This window comes from Trichomycterus rosablanca, chromosome 5 (genome assembly GCF_030014385.1).
Source record: "Trichomycterus rosablanca isolate fTriRos1 chromosome 5, fTriRos1.hap1, whole genome shotgun sequence".
NCBI lineage: Eukaryota > Metazoa > Chordata > Actinopteri > Siluriformes > Trichomycteridae > Trichomycterus > Trichomycterus rosablanca.
Genome location: NC_085992.1, coordinates 27398539 through 27415937, shown reverse-complemented (window position 1 = coordinate 27415937; position 17399 = coordinate 27398539). Strand labels below are relative to the sequence as shown.

The window sequence follows — 17399 nt, the reverse complement described above, 5'->3', positions numbered from 1 at the left end:
GATCAGTGTAAATCAACTGTTTAGTTTAGCATTTTATAGCTTTCTCCACTTTTACACAAAGACCATTGTAAAAGTGAACACATAATAATTGTAGAAGTATCTCCTTTTTACCTGAACTAAAAAATATATAACTAATATACATTATATATATAAATATATAACAAATTCTGTTCAAACCATATAAGGATTTTCTGTAAAGCCACCAACAGACGAATTAAGGTACCCTCACATCCCAGAATACTGCATTCTTAAGCCAAGTTTGGGGTTTAATGTGTCTAACGCTGACCGTAATTGCAAATTATTAAAGAATAAGATTCTACCACTTTTAGCTTGGACCACAAAAAAACCTCTAACATTTGGACAGAATTTACATTTTCACATACGACAGGTACTCCATTATTATTTTCATGGCAGTTGTCTTCAATTTTTTTTTCATAGATCATAGGGTAACTACAAGTTCTCTTGCTGAAATACAAACAGTACAGTTCTTTTCCTCACAGGAGTTTAATTGAACCTGTGTCAATGCTACATGCTCAACTAATGGCATCACTTGGTCCAAGAAGGTCAGTCAAGTGCTTTCCTTTAAGGAGCGCTTCTCGCTGATGCTTCATCAAACATCCTAATCCTCTCAGTTTTCCTGTTTGTGGTCTGCTCCTTCACACCTGGCTGGGCAGGTCATTTAGGGCATTAACATAACCATGACCCCTCTTCATTAAGCATGGCCTATCTTTATTAAGAACAGTCATGCAGTCGTTCTTCCCTGTATCCTGGCATTCAGGTAAGGGAGCAGCTTCATATGACCTCTGTGTTCAGTCTCTTTTTCTCAAACTCGGGTGGGTCATCAGAAGAGTGCAGAAAGCTGATCTTGCAGTCCTGCTGAGTGGAAGCTAGGGGGCGCTGCTGCGTGCAGCCTGACTGGAATGAGTCCTCCTGTCTGGAGACTGGTGTTTTACAACGGTTGCATGCACAGATGCTTTGCCAGTGTCCTCGTAGAACTAGACCAGCTGTTAGTACCACCACAGCCAGAGTCATGCCACCCAGTACCAGTAAGATGATAAAATGCTCCTCTGACAGTCCTGATTCTGCACTCTGAGTCACTACTTCCTTTACAGAAATCTTGAAATGGCCCTGATCTCTGCTGGACGTAACGTTTCCTGATGTGTAGATATTGTGTTTTTTAGGGGTTATGTGAGGTAATTCTCGAAGACCACCACCATCTACCCCACCTCCTCCTCCACCACTGCCAATTGTGTTTCTGTGTGGTGCTGGGGTTGGGAGCCCCTTTATTGCCAAAGGAACCTCACAAGTTTGTCCTGTGTATCCAGCAGGGCACAGGCAGTGGAACTTGTTAACACGGTCTATGCAGCGTCCTCCATTGAGACATGGCTGGCTGGCACAATCATCCAGGTTGACTGTACAGAAACGGCCCATGAACCCGGCTGGGCACAAGCACGAAAAGCGATTCACACCATCCACACAGGTGGCACCATTGGCACATGGACTCATTAAGCAGTCATCTATGTTGGTCTCACAGTAAGGCCCTGTGAAACCAGCCAGGCATCGACAGGACAGTTTGAGTGCAAAGCCTCCCAAATCCTCACATATGCCACCATTCTTGCATGGGGACCTAAGATACAACAAGAGAACACAGTGTAATTACTAAGCTTTGAGTCAGAAAATTTAGACCTTATATTTTAAAAGTCATTTTTTAACCAAATTTTAAACATTTTAAATTCAAGTTTGGCATACACCATAATCATGGTCTCTGTTTATTTCAGTGCACCTGGCAAACACAGCCATCAATGTACCTAAATTGGCTATGACCACTCTCTAGAATGGCTTCCTTTCTGACATGTTTTGGTATAAATTTGGTAAATCTGATGACATACTAGTCTGCAGTTGGTGTTAAGTTGACACAGTTATGAAGAACATATCATAACAGTTTAGGGAATCCAATGATTTTTGCAACTGCTATTTTTCCACCTGAACTATTGTAGATTTTATAAAAATCTGTTAACACAAAATTAGATACAGCAATTATGTGGCTTAGCCTCCTAATTTCTTTTCAGTAATTATGGCTGACAATAGCTAGTGACTTCTCTGTGCCTCAATAAAAAGGGCTATTTGACCTGCATTGTCTCAAGTAAATTCAACAGTGGTCTCTGTAGTCCCAGAGATCACAACGGCAGCAGTAAAAGACCCCGTCTGACCTTCACTCCCTCAAACACGGCCAATTGTGTGGATGCCCAGCCTGGTCGGTGGCTTTGCTAAGATTTGAACTTGCAAGTTCAACACTATGCAGCGGTGTGCTAGTAAGTAAGACCCAAATGCTCTTACTGCTACTTTGAACTTAGAGAAAGTTTGTCTGGATGATCAGATGTAATCCAAGAACCACCATGAAAACTGTAAATTAGGTGATTAGAAGCTGCTAAAACATTGACAGCAAGGAAAACCACAAGACTGCCACTGTATATATATATCTTAAGTATATTTAATCCAAACCTCTTTTGTAACAGTATAAAAGTGTTTTTGTGTTAAGCAGCCAAACGATGCCTACTGGTGCATATGTGTGATATTCAGTTACTTAAATATGCAGTTTGCATTATATTAAACTAGCAATTAGTCTGTCAGCTTCGGTGTAAATATAAAAAAAAACTAAGCATGTCTTGGCTGATTGACAAGTAACAAAAGATCTCAGTTTTCCTAATGGTGAACCCATTGCTTTAAATAATCAAATTAACAGTACATCCCGCTGTGCTAATCAAGTGAATGTGGTGTGTGATCATGCTATTTTGATGGGAAATGTGTGCAGTGTGAAATTTCTACACTAACACCATCATTTTAGCGCTACTGTAGTTTCCCTGGAAACCACTCAGCGTGTGAGTTTTAGTGCACTTAGGGAGAACAGTAGGTGTGTGGCCACAGTTTGGTACCAGTGAGCATTTACAGGGCAAGTAAATGAGCCCATTAAATTGCATGATTGCTATCTAGAGTTGGCGAATTGACCAGGTTGTAGCACTGCTCATGCCAGTTACTACAGATTTCTTTCAGGGTTGGTGCAGCAATACAGCAGAGACATTTAAACACTTCATTTACTTTAAATGTTTGTTTAACATGAGTTACAAAGGAATGGACAAAACAACGAAAACCTGTAACAATATATTAATATCAAAGAGCTAATAAAGAGTGGAGCCACACTTTGCTTCTTAAACAGCTTTCATCCTTATTTTGTTCTTGGTGTGTTGTCATGGTTTGTGGTGGGATTTGAGACGATTCTTCAGGAGGAAAACTCACTCACTCACTTTCTTAACTGCTTATCCGCTATCCCAGCTTTTCAATGGGCGCAAGGCACACAGTAACACCCTGGATGGGTCACCAGACCATCGCAGGGCAGACACACATACACACACACACACACACACATACACACATACACACACCCATTCACCTATAGGGCAATTCAGTATCTCCAATTGACCTGACTGCATGTTTTTGGACTGTGGAAAGCCCCGCCTGAGGATTGAACCCAGGACCTTCTTGCTGTGAGGTGACAGTGTTACCCACTGAGTCACCGTGCCACCGGAGGAAAACGTAAAGAATAAATAAAATGTAGAGCCAATTAGCAGTCTAGGTTTTCCCATAAAGATTTAAGGTAGTAGTGTTTATCCTACCACTTTAAACGTTAGCAGTATGTAAAGGGGCATCATCAGTAAAAAGTGTTTGCACCATAGGGTGCACCTGGTCCTGTAGAATTCCATTTTGTTATGTTAGTTTCCCTAAGATTGCTGTCTACTGCGTTATGGATTCACATCATACTTATTTATTTATTTAATAATTTATTAGTATTTTGACATCATGTTTTTTTTTTACAGTTACACAGGATTCATCAGTTCAAGTTCAATGTTAAAGTTCATCATGGGCAAATTTGTATCTCCAATTTGCCTAACTTGCATATCTTTGGACTGTGGCTGGAAGCCAGAGCTTCTGGAGAAAACCTATGCACAAATGGGGAGAACATGCAAACTCCACACAGAAAAAAACCTGGATCGTTCCATCTGGGAAACGAACCCAGGACCTTCTTGCTGTGAAGTGACAGTGCTACCTTCCAAACCACTGTGCCACCCCAGGAGACATTGTACAACCCCAAATCAGAAAACGTTTTTTGTAGGCATTTGTAGACAAACTGGAGATCCTCTGGCCATCTTTGCTCATCAAAGACTCAGCCTTTCCTGGATGCTGCTTTTGTACCAAACCATGATTACAATCACCTGTTGACATCACCTCTTTGGAATTACATAATTATTTAGTTTTTTCACTTCATTACTAGCCCTAAATTGCCCCGTCCCAACTTTTTTTGGAATGTGTTGCAGGCCTGAAATGCAGGAATGGAGGTATATTAACAGATGAAATGAAGTTGAACTGATAAAACATGAAATTTTCTGATTTGGGGTTGTAAAATAAACATAACACAATATGACTGTAATATTTTATAGCTTAGCTTTTTGAAGCTCATGATATACAGCTATTCATTTGATTTTGTAGGTATTTTTGTGGCTTTACACCTTAATAGCAGCTATCATTTAAAGTGCTGATGCTGTTTGTTCTGTCTGACATATGCTTTCTACCGTTGGAAACTTCAAGTAACTGATGCACCAGCAGGTGGGCACTGAATAATTTGTATATTTGGAACTTTGAAATATTGATTCAGCTATTTTATCAGCTATATGCTAAAATACATGCTCTAATAGCACTCACCTGTATGGCTGTGTTTGCAATTCCAATTTGGTCACTTTAATGTCAAGCTTCTTTTTGCATGTGGTGTTTTTCATTATTTTGTCCACCCTTTGTATGCCATACGTAGCCTACAGTGTCTCAGAAATGTCCATTTAGACGCCAGTTGAGTTGCCTCTAGCTGAAGAATAAATGGACAGATCTGTTAAGACAATGATGAAATTTTTTATAAAATAATAAGTAAAAATACTCACTTGATTTTGTGGCATGGCCCGGTTTTTAGTTCACAGTTTTTTCCATAAAAGCCTTCAGGACACAAACAGCTGTAATCTCCCGCTTTATTTAAAAAGCAGGTTGCCCCATTTTGACATGGCTTTGCCTTTTCGCACACATCAATATCTAAACACAGAGAAGTCAATGATTAAGCTTTGACAAGACAATGCAGGAATATACACAGATCAGCCATAACATTAAAACCACCTCCTTGTTTCTACACTCACTGTCCATTTTATCAGCTCCACTTACCATATAGGAGCACTTTGTAGTTCTACAATTACTGACTGTAGTCCATCTGTTTCTCAACATACTTTGTTAGCCCCCTTTCATGCTGTTCCTCAATGATCAGGACTCTCCACAGGACCACTACAGAGCAGGTATTATTTAGGTGGTGGATCATTCTCAGCACTGCAGTAACACTGACATGGTGGTGATGTGTTAGTGTGTGTTGTGCTGGTATGAGTGGATCAGACACAGCAGCACTGCTGGAGTTTTTTAAATACCATGTCCACTCACTGTCCACTCTATTAGACACTCCTACCTAGTTGGTCCACCTTGTAGATGTAAAGTCAGAGACGATCGCTCATCTATTGCTGCTGTTTGAGTTGGTCATCTTCTAGACCTTTATCAGTTTAAAAACTCCATCAGTGCTGCTGTGTCTGATCCACTCATACCAGCACAACACACACTAACACACCCCCACCATGTCAGTGTCACTGCAGTGCTGAGAATGATCCACCACCTAAATAATACCTGCTCTGTGGGGGTCCTGATCATTAAAGAACAGGGTAAAAGCAGGCTAACAAAGCATGTAGAGAAACAGATGGACTACAGTCAGTAATTGTACAACTACAAAGTGCTTCTATATGGTAAGTGAAGCAGGTAAAATGGACAATGAGTGTAGAAACAAGGAGGTGGTTTAAATGTTATGGCTGGTCGGTGTACATATCTTTATTATGAAGGATTTGAGGCTCGTTGGAGACGGTCACCTTTGTCACAGAAGCGGCCGGTCCAGCCATCATCACAGGTGCACTGCCATGGCTGAAGACAGGAGCCGTGAACACAGCCGGGCATCCGTACACAGTCTGAACAGGATGGCCCTCCCCATCCAGGGTCACATCTAATAACATTTTAATAAAACAAACTTAAAAGGCTTGTTTCTTACAGAAAACCTATAAATATAAAAGAACTGTACAATAAATAGTGTATTGCATAGCAACCAAGTACATTATGATAATAATCAAGGCTGTATTAAGCATACAGGTGTGGATGTGCACATGGTTATTCAGTAAGCAGACGTACAAACAGGTAGCAAAAGAAAAACAGTATTAAGAAAAAAAGTGTATTAGTGGCATAGATTCTACAAGTTTTAAGAGCTGCCCTGGGAGAATAGAAGACCAGTCTTGTAAAATGATTTTCTCCCTTGATGATTTTATTCATGGTGGGAGGCAAGTCCTAACTCATTAGTTCAAAATCGCTCATAAGTATTTAATTAGCTTTAGAAGTTGTGAGTGTGAAGGCCATAGATTATACTGTACAGTATTTTACATCACTTTCCTTATCATGTAATAAGTGTGAATCCATTTTTCTACAAGTGGAGTAAAACTATGCCAGCAGAATACTCCACAAATTATGACAGAGCCACTGGACCTAGGGGTCTAAGATTTAGGTCTGAACCTGCCCACTTATAGAGAATATTTTAAAGGATTTTGTTCTCATCTGTCCACATTTTTTCCCATGTGGTTTTAAGCCAGTGTATGGCCATATATTTACATATGGCCATAGTCTAATGTTTGAAAACCTCCAATTTTATTTTGTTGAATTTCTTGGTTGATATAAGTTAAGACATCATCTGCTGTAACAAACTTAGATAGGGCATCTAAAAAGAATTTAGCATTTCTATGTTTTTATTATTTTTATTTAAAAAAAAGTAAACAAAACTGAAAAAATTGTACGTGTCTGACACGTGTGCAGTAGCCGACTGCATCTTTTCCCCTGCACAAGGCGAGTTCATATATGGATCAGCTTTGTGTACGGAGAGCCACACCCTGATCACATTATTCCCCAACTCTGTGCAGAGACCATCAATCAGCCAGCAGAGGTCGTAACTGCATCAGTTATGTGGTCCCAGCTCCGGCTTACCCACCCTATATGAACAACAAGCCAATCGTTGTTCATATGGCCGCCCAGCCCAGCCGGATGGCAGAGCTGAGATTCTATACGATGTTCATTTTGATTAGAACTTTTCAATAATTGCCCTAACTTTAGATATGGGCATCAGGTGAGTAGCTGTTTGAATAGCCAGATCCCTGACTTAAAAAGGTCAACAAACTTTTCCTCTATTTAAATTATTTTCTCTTGCACCTCCGATGATGAAAAATGAATATGGAAAAAAAAAATTTCCAGTGAAACAGGAAGTCACTGTGAAATATGTAACTGCTTTGATCAACATATATACGTGGCACATGTAGGTTTGTTATGAATATTTCTTAAGGTAGTTTTTTTCTCTCTAAAAACACTTAAATTTAAATTTAAATTTAACGGTTGAATGTTTCTTATTTGTTCAGTGTAAGAGTAATCTAATTAACTAAACTGGTGAGTATAACCCTTTTACTCATGTTTACAATAATTGTGAAAGGAACTCTAAATGTGTTATGCAGTACATCTGTCTTGAAGCATCTGTATTCACATCTGTATCTTTGTAGTATCCCAGAACATGTAACACTTTTTAAACTGTTGCCCAGTAAAATTTATAAGGTATAAGGATATTACCTGCATTCACCATCTTCAGCACATTTTCCATGGCCAAGTTCACATGAGCAGTTCACAGGAGAGGATGATGAAATCAAGTCTGTTAAAGAAGAAAACAACAAGACAGGTTCAACTAATGATATTGACATATTTTCTGAGTGAAGTATCCTTTAGGTTACCCAATAGGTGAGTTAAAAGCATTTGTCCATGTGATAATGTAGGCTGCATCCTACCAGTGCTAATAACATACAGCTGTAAACTTTATGTAAGTCATAGCAGTTTTGGGATTTTGACAATTCGTGCAATTCTGCATGACCCTCACAAGTGAATGTAAATTTTTTACTTAAACTAGGTATTTCTGGGACAAATAAATCCATACAGAATTTAATTAGTCAACTATGTAAGGATTAGGAAATTACTGTGGGTGGCCTAGGGTGGAATCTCTGGGTTGGTGGCCAGGGTTCTTAATGTTTACATTTTTTATACTTTCTTTGTGAAGTTTGCATGTTCTCCCTGTGTCAAAATGGGATTCATCCAGGAGTTCCAGTTTCCTTCCACAGGTCCAAAGACATGCAGTCAGGCCAATTGGACCTATTAAAAATTATGAGTGTGTGACAATAAATAAATAAATAAATAAACGAACGAATGAATGAATAAATTAACATTTCATTTATGAGTGTAGCCACTGAAGAATTCTTCTGAAAGAATGGAGTAAAGATAAGGGGATGAATTCCAGTAGGATGAACTCTGACCTGTCAGCATGTGTAATTAGCAGCAGACTTGGTGTTTCTTTTCAACAGTTTGTAACACACTTCTATATTGACTCTGTATTGAGCAACAGCTGGCAAACCATGAGACAGCTGTGCTCTGCAGGGTGGTTAATATGTTTGAGAAGCTGACAGGGAATAATAAATTTAGAAGGGCTAATTGAGGACAAAATAGTCTATACTTTTAATGTGTAATTTGTGAACATTAGTAGAGGTGTTATACAAGAAATAGCATAGTAGTGGAGGATAGTTATGCTAGGATATCAGGAATGGGTAAATACTTTTTCACAGCATTGTAAGTATGACTGTAATATTTAAACAGGTTGGTTTTGAGATTGGTGTACTGGTTAAATACGAACTGGAAAAAATGCAAAACTGTGCAGTGGTAGCTCAGTGGTTAAGGTCATGGACTAGGTTCAAGCCCTTTTACCACCAAGCTACCAGTGTTGTGCCCCTCAGCGAGGCCATTAATCCTTAACTGTGTGCTCTGTATTCAGTCAAAATTGTAATTTGCTTTGGATAACAGTGTCTGCTAAACTGTAAGTGTAAATGAAAATGTAAATGTGTTCGATATGAAACTGGTGCATGAGCATAAAGTGCAGTTAACAGCCTGCATATTCTTGGCAAGGCGCAAAGTGCATCTCTTTTTTTTTTTATTATATAAATATGGAAAGATTTTGCTAAAAGAATGTAAGAAAAAACAATGTAAGAGACTGCTAATGTTCTACAAAAGCTAAAAGTGGTGCTTCATGTAACTAAATTATAATGTGTAATTATCTTTCCCAGTGTACTTATTTTTCCCAGTGTATGCGTATATGACAGTAAGTGCACTGTGTAGTATACCTGTACATGGAAGTAAGGGCATTGTATTGTATACCTATATATTACAGTAAGGGCATTGGCAGTAAGGGCACTGGCAGTAATGACATTGATGGCAGTAAGGGCATTGATTGCAGTGAGGGCATTGATGGCAGTGGGGGCATTGATGGCAGTAAGGGCATAGTATTTTGTATACTTAAATATAGCACTAAGGGTACTGATGGCAGTAAGGGCATTGTATTGTATACTTACATGTGGCACTAAGGGTACTGATGGCAGTAAGGGCATTGTATTGTATACTTATATATGGCACTAGTGGTAGTGATGGCAGTAAGGGCATTGTATTGTATACTTACATGTGGCACTAAGAGTACTGATGGCAGTAAAGGCATTTTATTGTATACATATATATGGCACTAAGGGTAGTGATGGCAGTAAGGGCATTGTATTGTATACTTATATATGGCACTAAGGGTACTGATGGCAGTAAAGGCATTTTATTGTATACATATATATGGCACTAAGGGTAGTGATGGCAGTAAGGGCATTGTATTGTATACTTACATGTGGCACTAAGAGTACTGATGGCAGTAAAGGCATTTTATTGTATACATATATATGGCACTAAGGGTAGTGATGGCAGTAAGGGCATTGTATTGTATACTTATATATGGCACTAAGGGTACTGATGGCAGTAAAGGCATTTTATTGTATACTTATATATGGCACTAAGGGTAGTGATGGCAGTAAGGGCATTGTATTGTATACTTATATATGGCACTAAGGGTACTGATGGCAGTAAAGGCATTGTATTGTATACTTATATATGGCACTAAGGGTACTGACGGCAGTAAAGGCATTTTATTGTATACTTATATATGGCACTAAGGGTACTGATGGCAGTAAGGGCATTGTATTTTATACTTATATATGGCACTAAGGGTAGTGATGGCAGTGAGGGCATTGTATTGTATACTTATATATGGCACTAAGGGTAGTGATGGCAGTGAGGGCATTGTATTGTATACTTATATATGGCACTAAGGGTAGTGATGGCAGTGAGGGCATTGTATTGTATACTTATATATGGCACTAAGGGTAGTGATGGCAGTAAGGGCATTGTATTGTATACTTACTGTATATATGGCACTAAGGGTAGTGATGGCAGTAAGGGCATTGTATTGTATACTTATATATGGCACTAAGGGTACTGATGGCAGTAAGGGCATTGTATTGTATACTTATATATGGCACTAAGGGTAGTGATGGCAGTAAGGGCATTGTATTGTATACTTATATATGGCACTAAGGGTACTGATGGCAGTAAGGGCATTGTATTGTATACTTATATATGGCACTAAGGGTACTGATGGCAGTAAGGGCATTGTATTTTATACTTATATATGGCACTAAGGGTACTGATGGCAGTAAGGGCATTGTATTGTATACTTATATATGGCACTAAGGGCACTGATGGCAGTAAGGGCATTGTATTGTATACTTATATATGGCACTAAGGGTAGTGATGGCAGTAAGGGCATTGTATTGTATACTTATATATGGCACTAAGGGTAGTGATGGCAGTAAGGGCATTGTATTGTATTCTTATATATGGCACTAAGGGTAGTGATGGCAGTAAGGGCATTGTATTGTATACTTACTGTATATATGGCACTAAGGGTACTGATGGCAGTAAGGGCATTGTATTGTATACTTATATATGGCACTAAGGGTAGTGATGGCAGTAAGGGCATTGTATTGTATACTTATATATGGCACTAAGGGTAGTGATGGCAGTAAGGGCATTGTATTGTATACTTATATATGGCACTAAGGGTAGTGATGGCAGTAAGGGCATTGTATTGTATACTTACTGTATATATGGCACTAAGGGTACTGATGGCAGTAAGGGCATTGTATTGTATACTTATATATGGCACTAAGGGTACTGATGGCAGTAAAGGCATTTTATTGTATACTTATATATGGCACTAAGGGTAGTGATGGCAGTAAGGGCATTGTATTGTATACTTATATATGGCACTAAGGGTACTGATGGCAGTAAAGGCATTGTATTGTATACTTATATATGGCACTAAGGGTACTGATGGCAGTAAAGGCATTTTATTGTATACTTATATATGGCACTAAGGGTACTGATGGCAGTAAGGGCATTGTATTTTATACTTATATATGGCACTAAGGGTAGTGATGGCAGTGAGGGCATTGTATTGTATACTTATATATGGCACTAAGGGTAGTGATGGCAGTAAGGGCATTGTATTGTATACTTACTGTATATATGGCACTAAGGGTAGTGATGGCAGTAAGGGCATTGTATTGTATACTTATATATGGCACTAAGGGTACTGATGGCAGTAAGGGCATTGTATTGTATACTTATATATGGCACTAAGGGTAGTGATGGCAGTAAGGGCATTGTATTGTATACTTATATATGGCACTAAGGGTACTGATGGCAGTAAGGGCATTGTATTGTATACTTATATATGGCACTAAGGGTACTGATGGCAGTAAGGGCATTGTATTTTATACTTATATATGGCACTAAGGGTACTGATGGCAGTAAGGGCATTGTATTGTATACTTATATATGGCACTAAGGGCACTGATGGCAGTAAGGGCATTGTATTGTATACTTATATATGGCACTAAGGGTAGTGATGGCAGTAAGGGCATTGTATTGTATACTTATATATGGCACTAAGGGTAGTGATGGCAGTAAGGGCATTGTATTGTATTCTTATATATGGCACTAAGGGTAGTGATGGCAGTAAGGGCATTGTATTGTATACTTACTGTATATATGGCACTAAGGGTACTGATGGCAGTAAGGGCATTGTATTGTATACTTATATATGGCACTAAGGGTAGTGATGGCAGTAAGGGCATTGTATTGTATACTTATATATGGCACTAAGGGTAGTGATGGCAGTAAGGGCATTGTATTGTATACTTATATATGGCACTAAGGGTAGTGATGGCAGTAAGGGCATTGTATTGTATACTTACTGTATATATGGCACTAAGGGTACTGATGGCAGTAAGGGCATTGTATTGTATACTTATATATGGCACTAAGGGTAGTGATGGCAGTAAGGGCATTGTATTGTATACTTATATATGGCACTAAGGGTAGTGATGGCAGTAAGGGCATTGTATTGTATACTTACTGTATATATGGCACTAAGGGTACTGATGGCAGTAAGGGCATTGTATTGTATACTTACTGTATATATGGCACTAAGGGTAGTGATGGCAGTAAGGGCATTGTATTGTATACTTATATATGGCACTAAGGGTACTGATGGCAGTAAGGGCATTGTATTGTATACTTATATATGGCACTAAGGGTACTGATGGCAGTAAGGGCATTGTATTGTATACTTATATATGGCACTAAGGGTAGTGATGGCAGTAAAGGCATTTTATTGTATACTTATATATGGCACTAAGGGTACTGATGGCAGTAAGGGCATTGTATTGTATACTTATATATGGCACTAAGGGTACTGATGGCAGTAAGGGCATTGTATTGTATACTTATATATGGCACTAAGGGTACTGATGGCAGTAAGGGCATTGTATTGTATACTTATATATGGCACTAAGGGCACTGATGGCAGTGAGGGCATTGCATTGTATATTGGCAGTAAGTAATACTTTCTAAACCTATAATCTTAAACACACTTATATATTCAGTATGTGAGTAGTATTATACTACTTGTAGTACTTATTTAAGGTGAATCTGAACTAGAACTGATCTGGCTTGTCAATCTAGGAAATTATTATCACAGGCAGCTGGTACTTGTTTTGCTGTATTTTTTTCCTTTTGACTATTCAGTAGGCGTGAGCTGTGTATTTGAATTGACTGAAGTGTGCATGTTTGCGGTGATGGGCACGAGAGGAGCATGTGCTGCGGTAGGACAGGAATGTGTTCATGCTACCGCCTGTACCAGCTCTGTCTCAACACCACTGGAATTCACTATTGCTTAGGTCTCAACCCCACAGAGTACCTCCTGACACTCCCAAACAACATGTGTGCTCAGAGTGTTACGTAAATATCCTACATCCCTGTCCAGCAAGAAAATCATTATATATTGTACTGTATGATGTACATTAATGGGTAACACTTGTGCATCTTACTTCAAGTGCACTGCATAACAGCGGCATTTAATCACCTTTGTTTTTGGAAGATTCGTTTTACTGTTTGTCTGGTAAAATATCATTTCATTCCTAACCAGCCTCCTGGATATTGTGACTATTTCTGTAAGAATTGGTATGAGGCATAATGCCATACCACTGGCATGTGGGCTCTCACTAATTCACTCAAGCTGGTATGGGATACATTTTCCATTTGAACAGGCTCTCTGTAAAACCTGTATTCGTGGGAGCACAGTGAACCTTGAACAATGCACACCTGGCTATTTTGCACCATCAGTGCAACAGCTGATAAGTACTAACAGTTATGTGAGATTGTTTGGAGCAATCCACAGCAACAATAGAAAGAGTAATCTCTTTAACAGAGACAGCTGGGAAAGCCATGGATTACTTCCAAATGAAGATATGGCAATGTTAAGGAGTAAACAGACTGCTCTGACGTTTAGGCTATTATATGACTTAAGCATTGTGTTTACATATACCCTTAAAATGTTATTATATATAGTCAGTTTTCTGCAGTCTTTAATTATTCAAATGATAATATAGATGGAATTTGATTTGTCTAATTAGCTTGATTAGCAATCCATGTAAGCCACATTGAATGTAGTCCAGTAATCAGTTGTAGTGCATGTAAGTCTGTAATCACATTTTTGTTGTATTACTGCAATTAGGCATCACTACTTGGCTTAGGGTGTTATTTAGGGTGTTATTAGTTTGTGATTTAGAACACTTCATAAGTCGAAACTTGTGGCTTCAGACCCACTGCAGTCTTAAATAGGTTAAATTATGGACTGATTTTTATCTAAATAAACAAATAAACTTAGGATTGATTGCAGATTTAAAGTCATAGCAGTTGTAAAACATATAATGTGTCCCAGAGTGCCTGCCATTTATTCCAGTAGAACTCTGCATAAGCCAGATGAGACTGGAAACCTTTCTGGCCCGGTCCCATACTGGGCCTTGATACAAGTTGCCATATAGAGTGTGTGCACTGCGGCCAACTAAACCAACAAGTTGCCAGCTGACACAGGGCCTAGACAAAGAAACACTTGGCATCTAGTGCTTTCTAATTTTGATTCCTTCCATTTCATCCAAAGACTAAGGGCTTTGTTCTGAGGGACAATGATGAGAGTAAAAGAAAAAATATATACAATACAAATATATACAGTCTAACAATGCTTTAGACAAAGTCTTCTGTGAATACACTGAAATATGCAATATATGCATAATATACTACTATATTACATACAAAAATGTAAGAAAATTTGTAATCACAGACAAGTCTATATATTTTTTATTTTTGTTCCATATATAGTGACTTACAACAGTTACCATTAATGATACTTTTTGTTCTGTATCAAGAGCTTCAGAAATATAATAGAAATTGGCCTCCACTTTGTGACTAACAATCTTTGCTCTTCTGGGAGAGCTTTCTGTCTGTATGGGAATTTGTGCTCATTCAGTCAGAATAACATTAGTGAGGTCAGGCACTAGTGTTGGATGAGAAGGTCTGGCTCATGATTAACATTTCAATCCTTTTTTTGGTTCTTGCATTTTCACGTCCTATTAGGATGGAATAAGCTGGAATTAACCCTAAACACAACACTCTCTCACATTTATGGGGCAATTTAGAATTCCTAGTTCACATGGATGTTTTGAGAGGTGGAAGGAAACCTAGAATACCTTAAAATAGCCCATGCAGACATGAGGAGAACATGCAAAAACTGAACCATGTGCTATGCAGTGCCACTTCACCAACTGCACCAGTGTGCTGGCCAACAGGCAAAACTAACTCACTTTTATTCATTAAGACAATTAGGGCATGTAATGTGATAAAGTATGTCTGTGGATAATTATGTATTAGGTAATTTTATGTATTTATTTATAATGTTAAGGCTGATTTTTACTCCACAGTTTTCTTTAGTAATTTCGGCCAGGTGGGTATAGCAGAGGTATTGCATATATGTGTAAAAAAAGAACCACTTAGCCAATCACATACTGTATTTGTATCTCTAGCCATCAACCATTCCACACCTATTCCACACCTAATAGCATCATACTGCTTTAAAATCCATTCAACTACCAACAGACAACTAACAACTAACTATTGTTTCCTTACATTAGGCCAAACACATTCACATATGTGATTTTTTACAGTAATTTATTTTATATTTTTAATAGACTACTTTTAGAAATCAAAATGAGGATATATGCTGAGGATACTTCTCTATTGTGCCTATTGTAAATTACACCTACTACTCTTAGCCATTGTAAGAATGGAAATGGTTTGATCTATGGTGATTCAAATCTGACCTTTCATGAAGCTTGTGTGCGGCCATAAAAACCATCAATTATTTAAATTGTTAACAATGTTTCAGGGGGATCAAGTTGTTGGAACAGTGCTCTGGGAGTGCTTAGAATAACAGAGAAACAGGTGCTGTAACTCTCCTGCTCCCTCTGCCTGTCTTCCTCTCTCTTCCTCCTAATGGATTCAGTCCAGCTCAACTCTGGAGGGACGTCATTCAGCAGATCTAGTCAGTAGGCTTCGTGTTCAAACCACAGGGAGCTAAATTTACTCTGGCCATGAAATTCTATCCCAGATCTTCAGCCCCCCCACAGTCATTGCCAGCACCCTGGTGCCAGTAAAACATGCAGGTTTGGTTTCCTCCATTTGAACCTTCAGACAGCCTGTGTGCCTGCCGCCTGTCCACGCGCCTTAAAGTGTGTGTGCATGCGTGCTTAAGCTTAGGCAGCAGGTTGGTGGGAAGGAAGGCGCAGTAAGCTTAACGTTTGAAGGGTCTAAGGGAGTAATTAGATCCCTATGAAACAAGCATCATTCATTTCTAGTATCTACTCAGCTGTTTCTGTTCCTTGAAGAAAAAACATTAAGGCAGGGCTAAACCTCTTATCCACTGGCTCCATCTCATTTAAAAGGGTTAGCCTGGGAGATGCAAGTAATGCTGATATTATGATTGAGATTTGTTCCTGAGGAAGTGTACTAGGCATGCCGCAGCTTGACCTTTGTTCTTGTTCGTGTTGCACTGTAATTTCATACACATTATTAATAACCAATAAACATTTTTTCTCTTTATCTGTAGGTCAGTGCAACAGATGAATCTGTATTTTCAACTTAGATATTATATAAGATATTGTTTTACAATGTTCTTCTGATAAAATTTGTACATCATTACTAATTCTCCGTGGCATTGGAATAAGAACCAGAGCAATAAATACACACAGTAAGCACATCTTTAGAGCTCACTGAGATTTAAATGACAGATATACTGGAAACCATTTCGCTGTTAATATGGAACTGCAATAATTCAGGCAATTTAATGTCACAGCTGTAACTGTCAACAAAGAATCTGCGAAATTGTTTTAGGATATGTTTGATGCACATGTAGCTTGCTCATGTGTTTTTGTAGTAAAACAGAAATCTGTACCTTGGCCTTTGCAGTTTGGAATGAGCCAGGCACAGCTACCCCAGAAAAGTAAAGTCAGAGTAAGTCTATGCATCCTTGGGGAGTGTAATCTGAAAATAAATAAATAACAAATTAAAAGAGTGTTAGAATTTAAGAAAATACAGAATAACTTCTATAATGCAAACATATTACATACAACAGAGTTTAACAGACAAACATAAAGAATGTAATTACCAGTGTTAAGTAGCAAGTATTAAAAGTTAAGTTACCATATGTAGTGGCTTAATAAGGTGACATGGCTTTCTTGGTTTGCTAATGTCATTCAAACTACTGTAGTTGGTATGATACTGACCATTCATTTAAGCTTCATTTACTGTGCACTAATTATCCCTTCACCACATGTGTGTAAGATAACGTAAAACATATAATACATTAACTTTGTGTGATAATG

At 38.5% G+C, this 17399-nt stretch overlaps 1 protein-coding gene across 1 annotated transcript; it reads right to left on the bottom strand.

Moving 5' to 3' along the window:
• Window positions 1–792: 792 nt before the first annotated feature.
• dlk2 (delta-like 2 homolog (Drosophila)) lies at window positions 793–17042 on the bottom strand. Its single transcript, XM_062995015.1, has 5 exons — window positions 16970–17042; window positions 7780–7858; window positions 5997–6127; window positions 4986–5130; window positions 793–1627 (listed from the first exon to the last, which is right to left on the bottom strand). Exons 1-5 carry the CDS (start codon window positions 17040–17042, stop codon window positions 793–795), a joined length of 1263 nt encoding a protein of 420 aa, XP_062851085.1.
• Window positions 17043–17399: the final 357 nt, after the last annotated feature.

Bases quoted from the DNA above. Each gene is read 5' to 3' on its own strand.
- dlk2 (XM_062995015.1), bottom strand. From the start codon at position 17,042: ATGCATAGACTTACTCTGACTTTACTTTTCTGGGGTAGCTGTGCCTGG. The intron at 7,859-16,969 runs GTACAGATTTCT...CTTCTTTAACAG, and splicing joins TCCAAACTGCAAAGGCCAAG to ACTTGATTTCATCATCCTCT. The intron at 1,628-4,985 runs GTGAGTATTTTT...GTTGTATCTTAG, and splicing joins GGGCCATGCCACAAAATCAA to GTCCCCATGCAAGAATGGTG.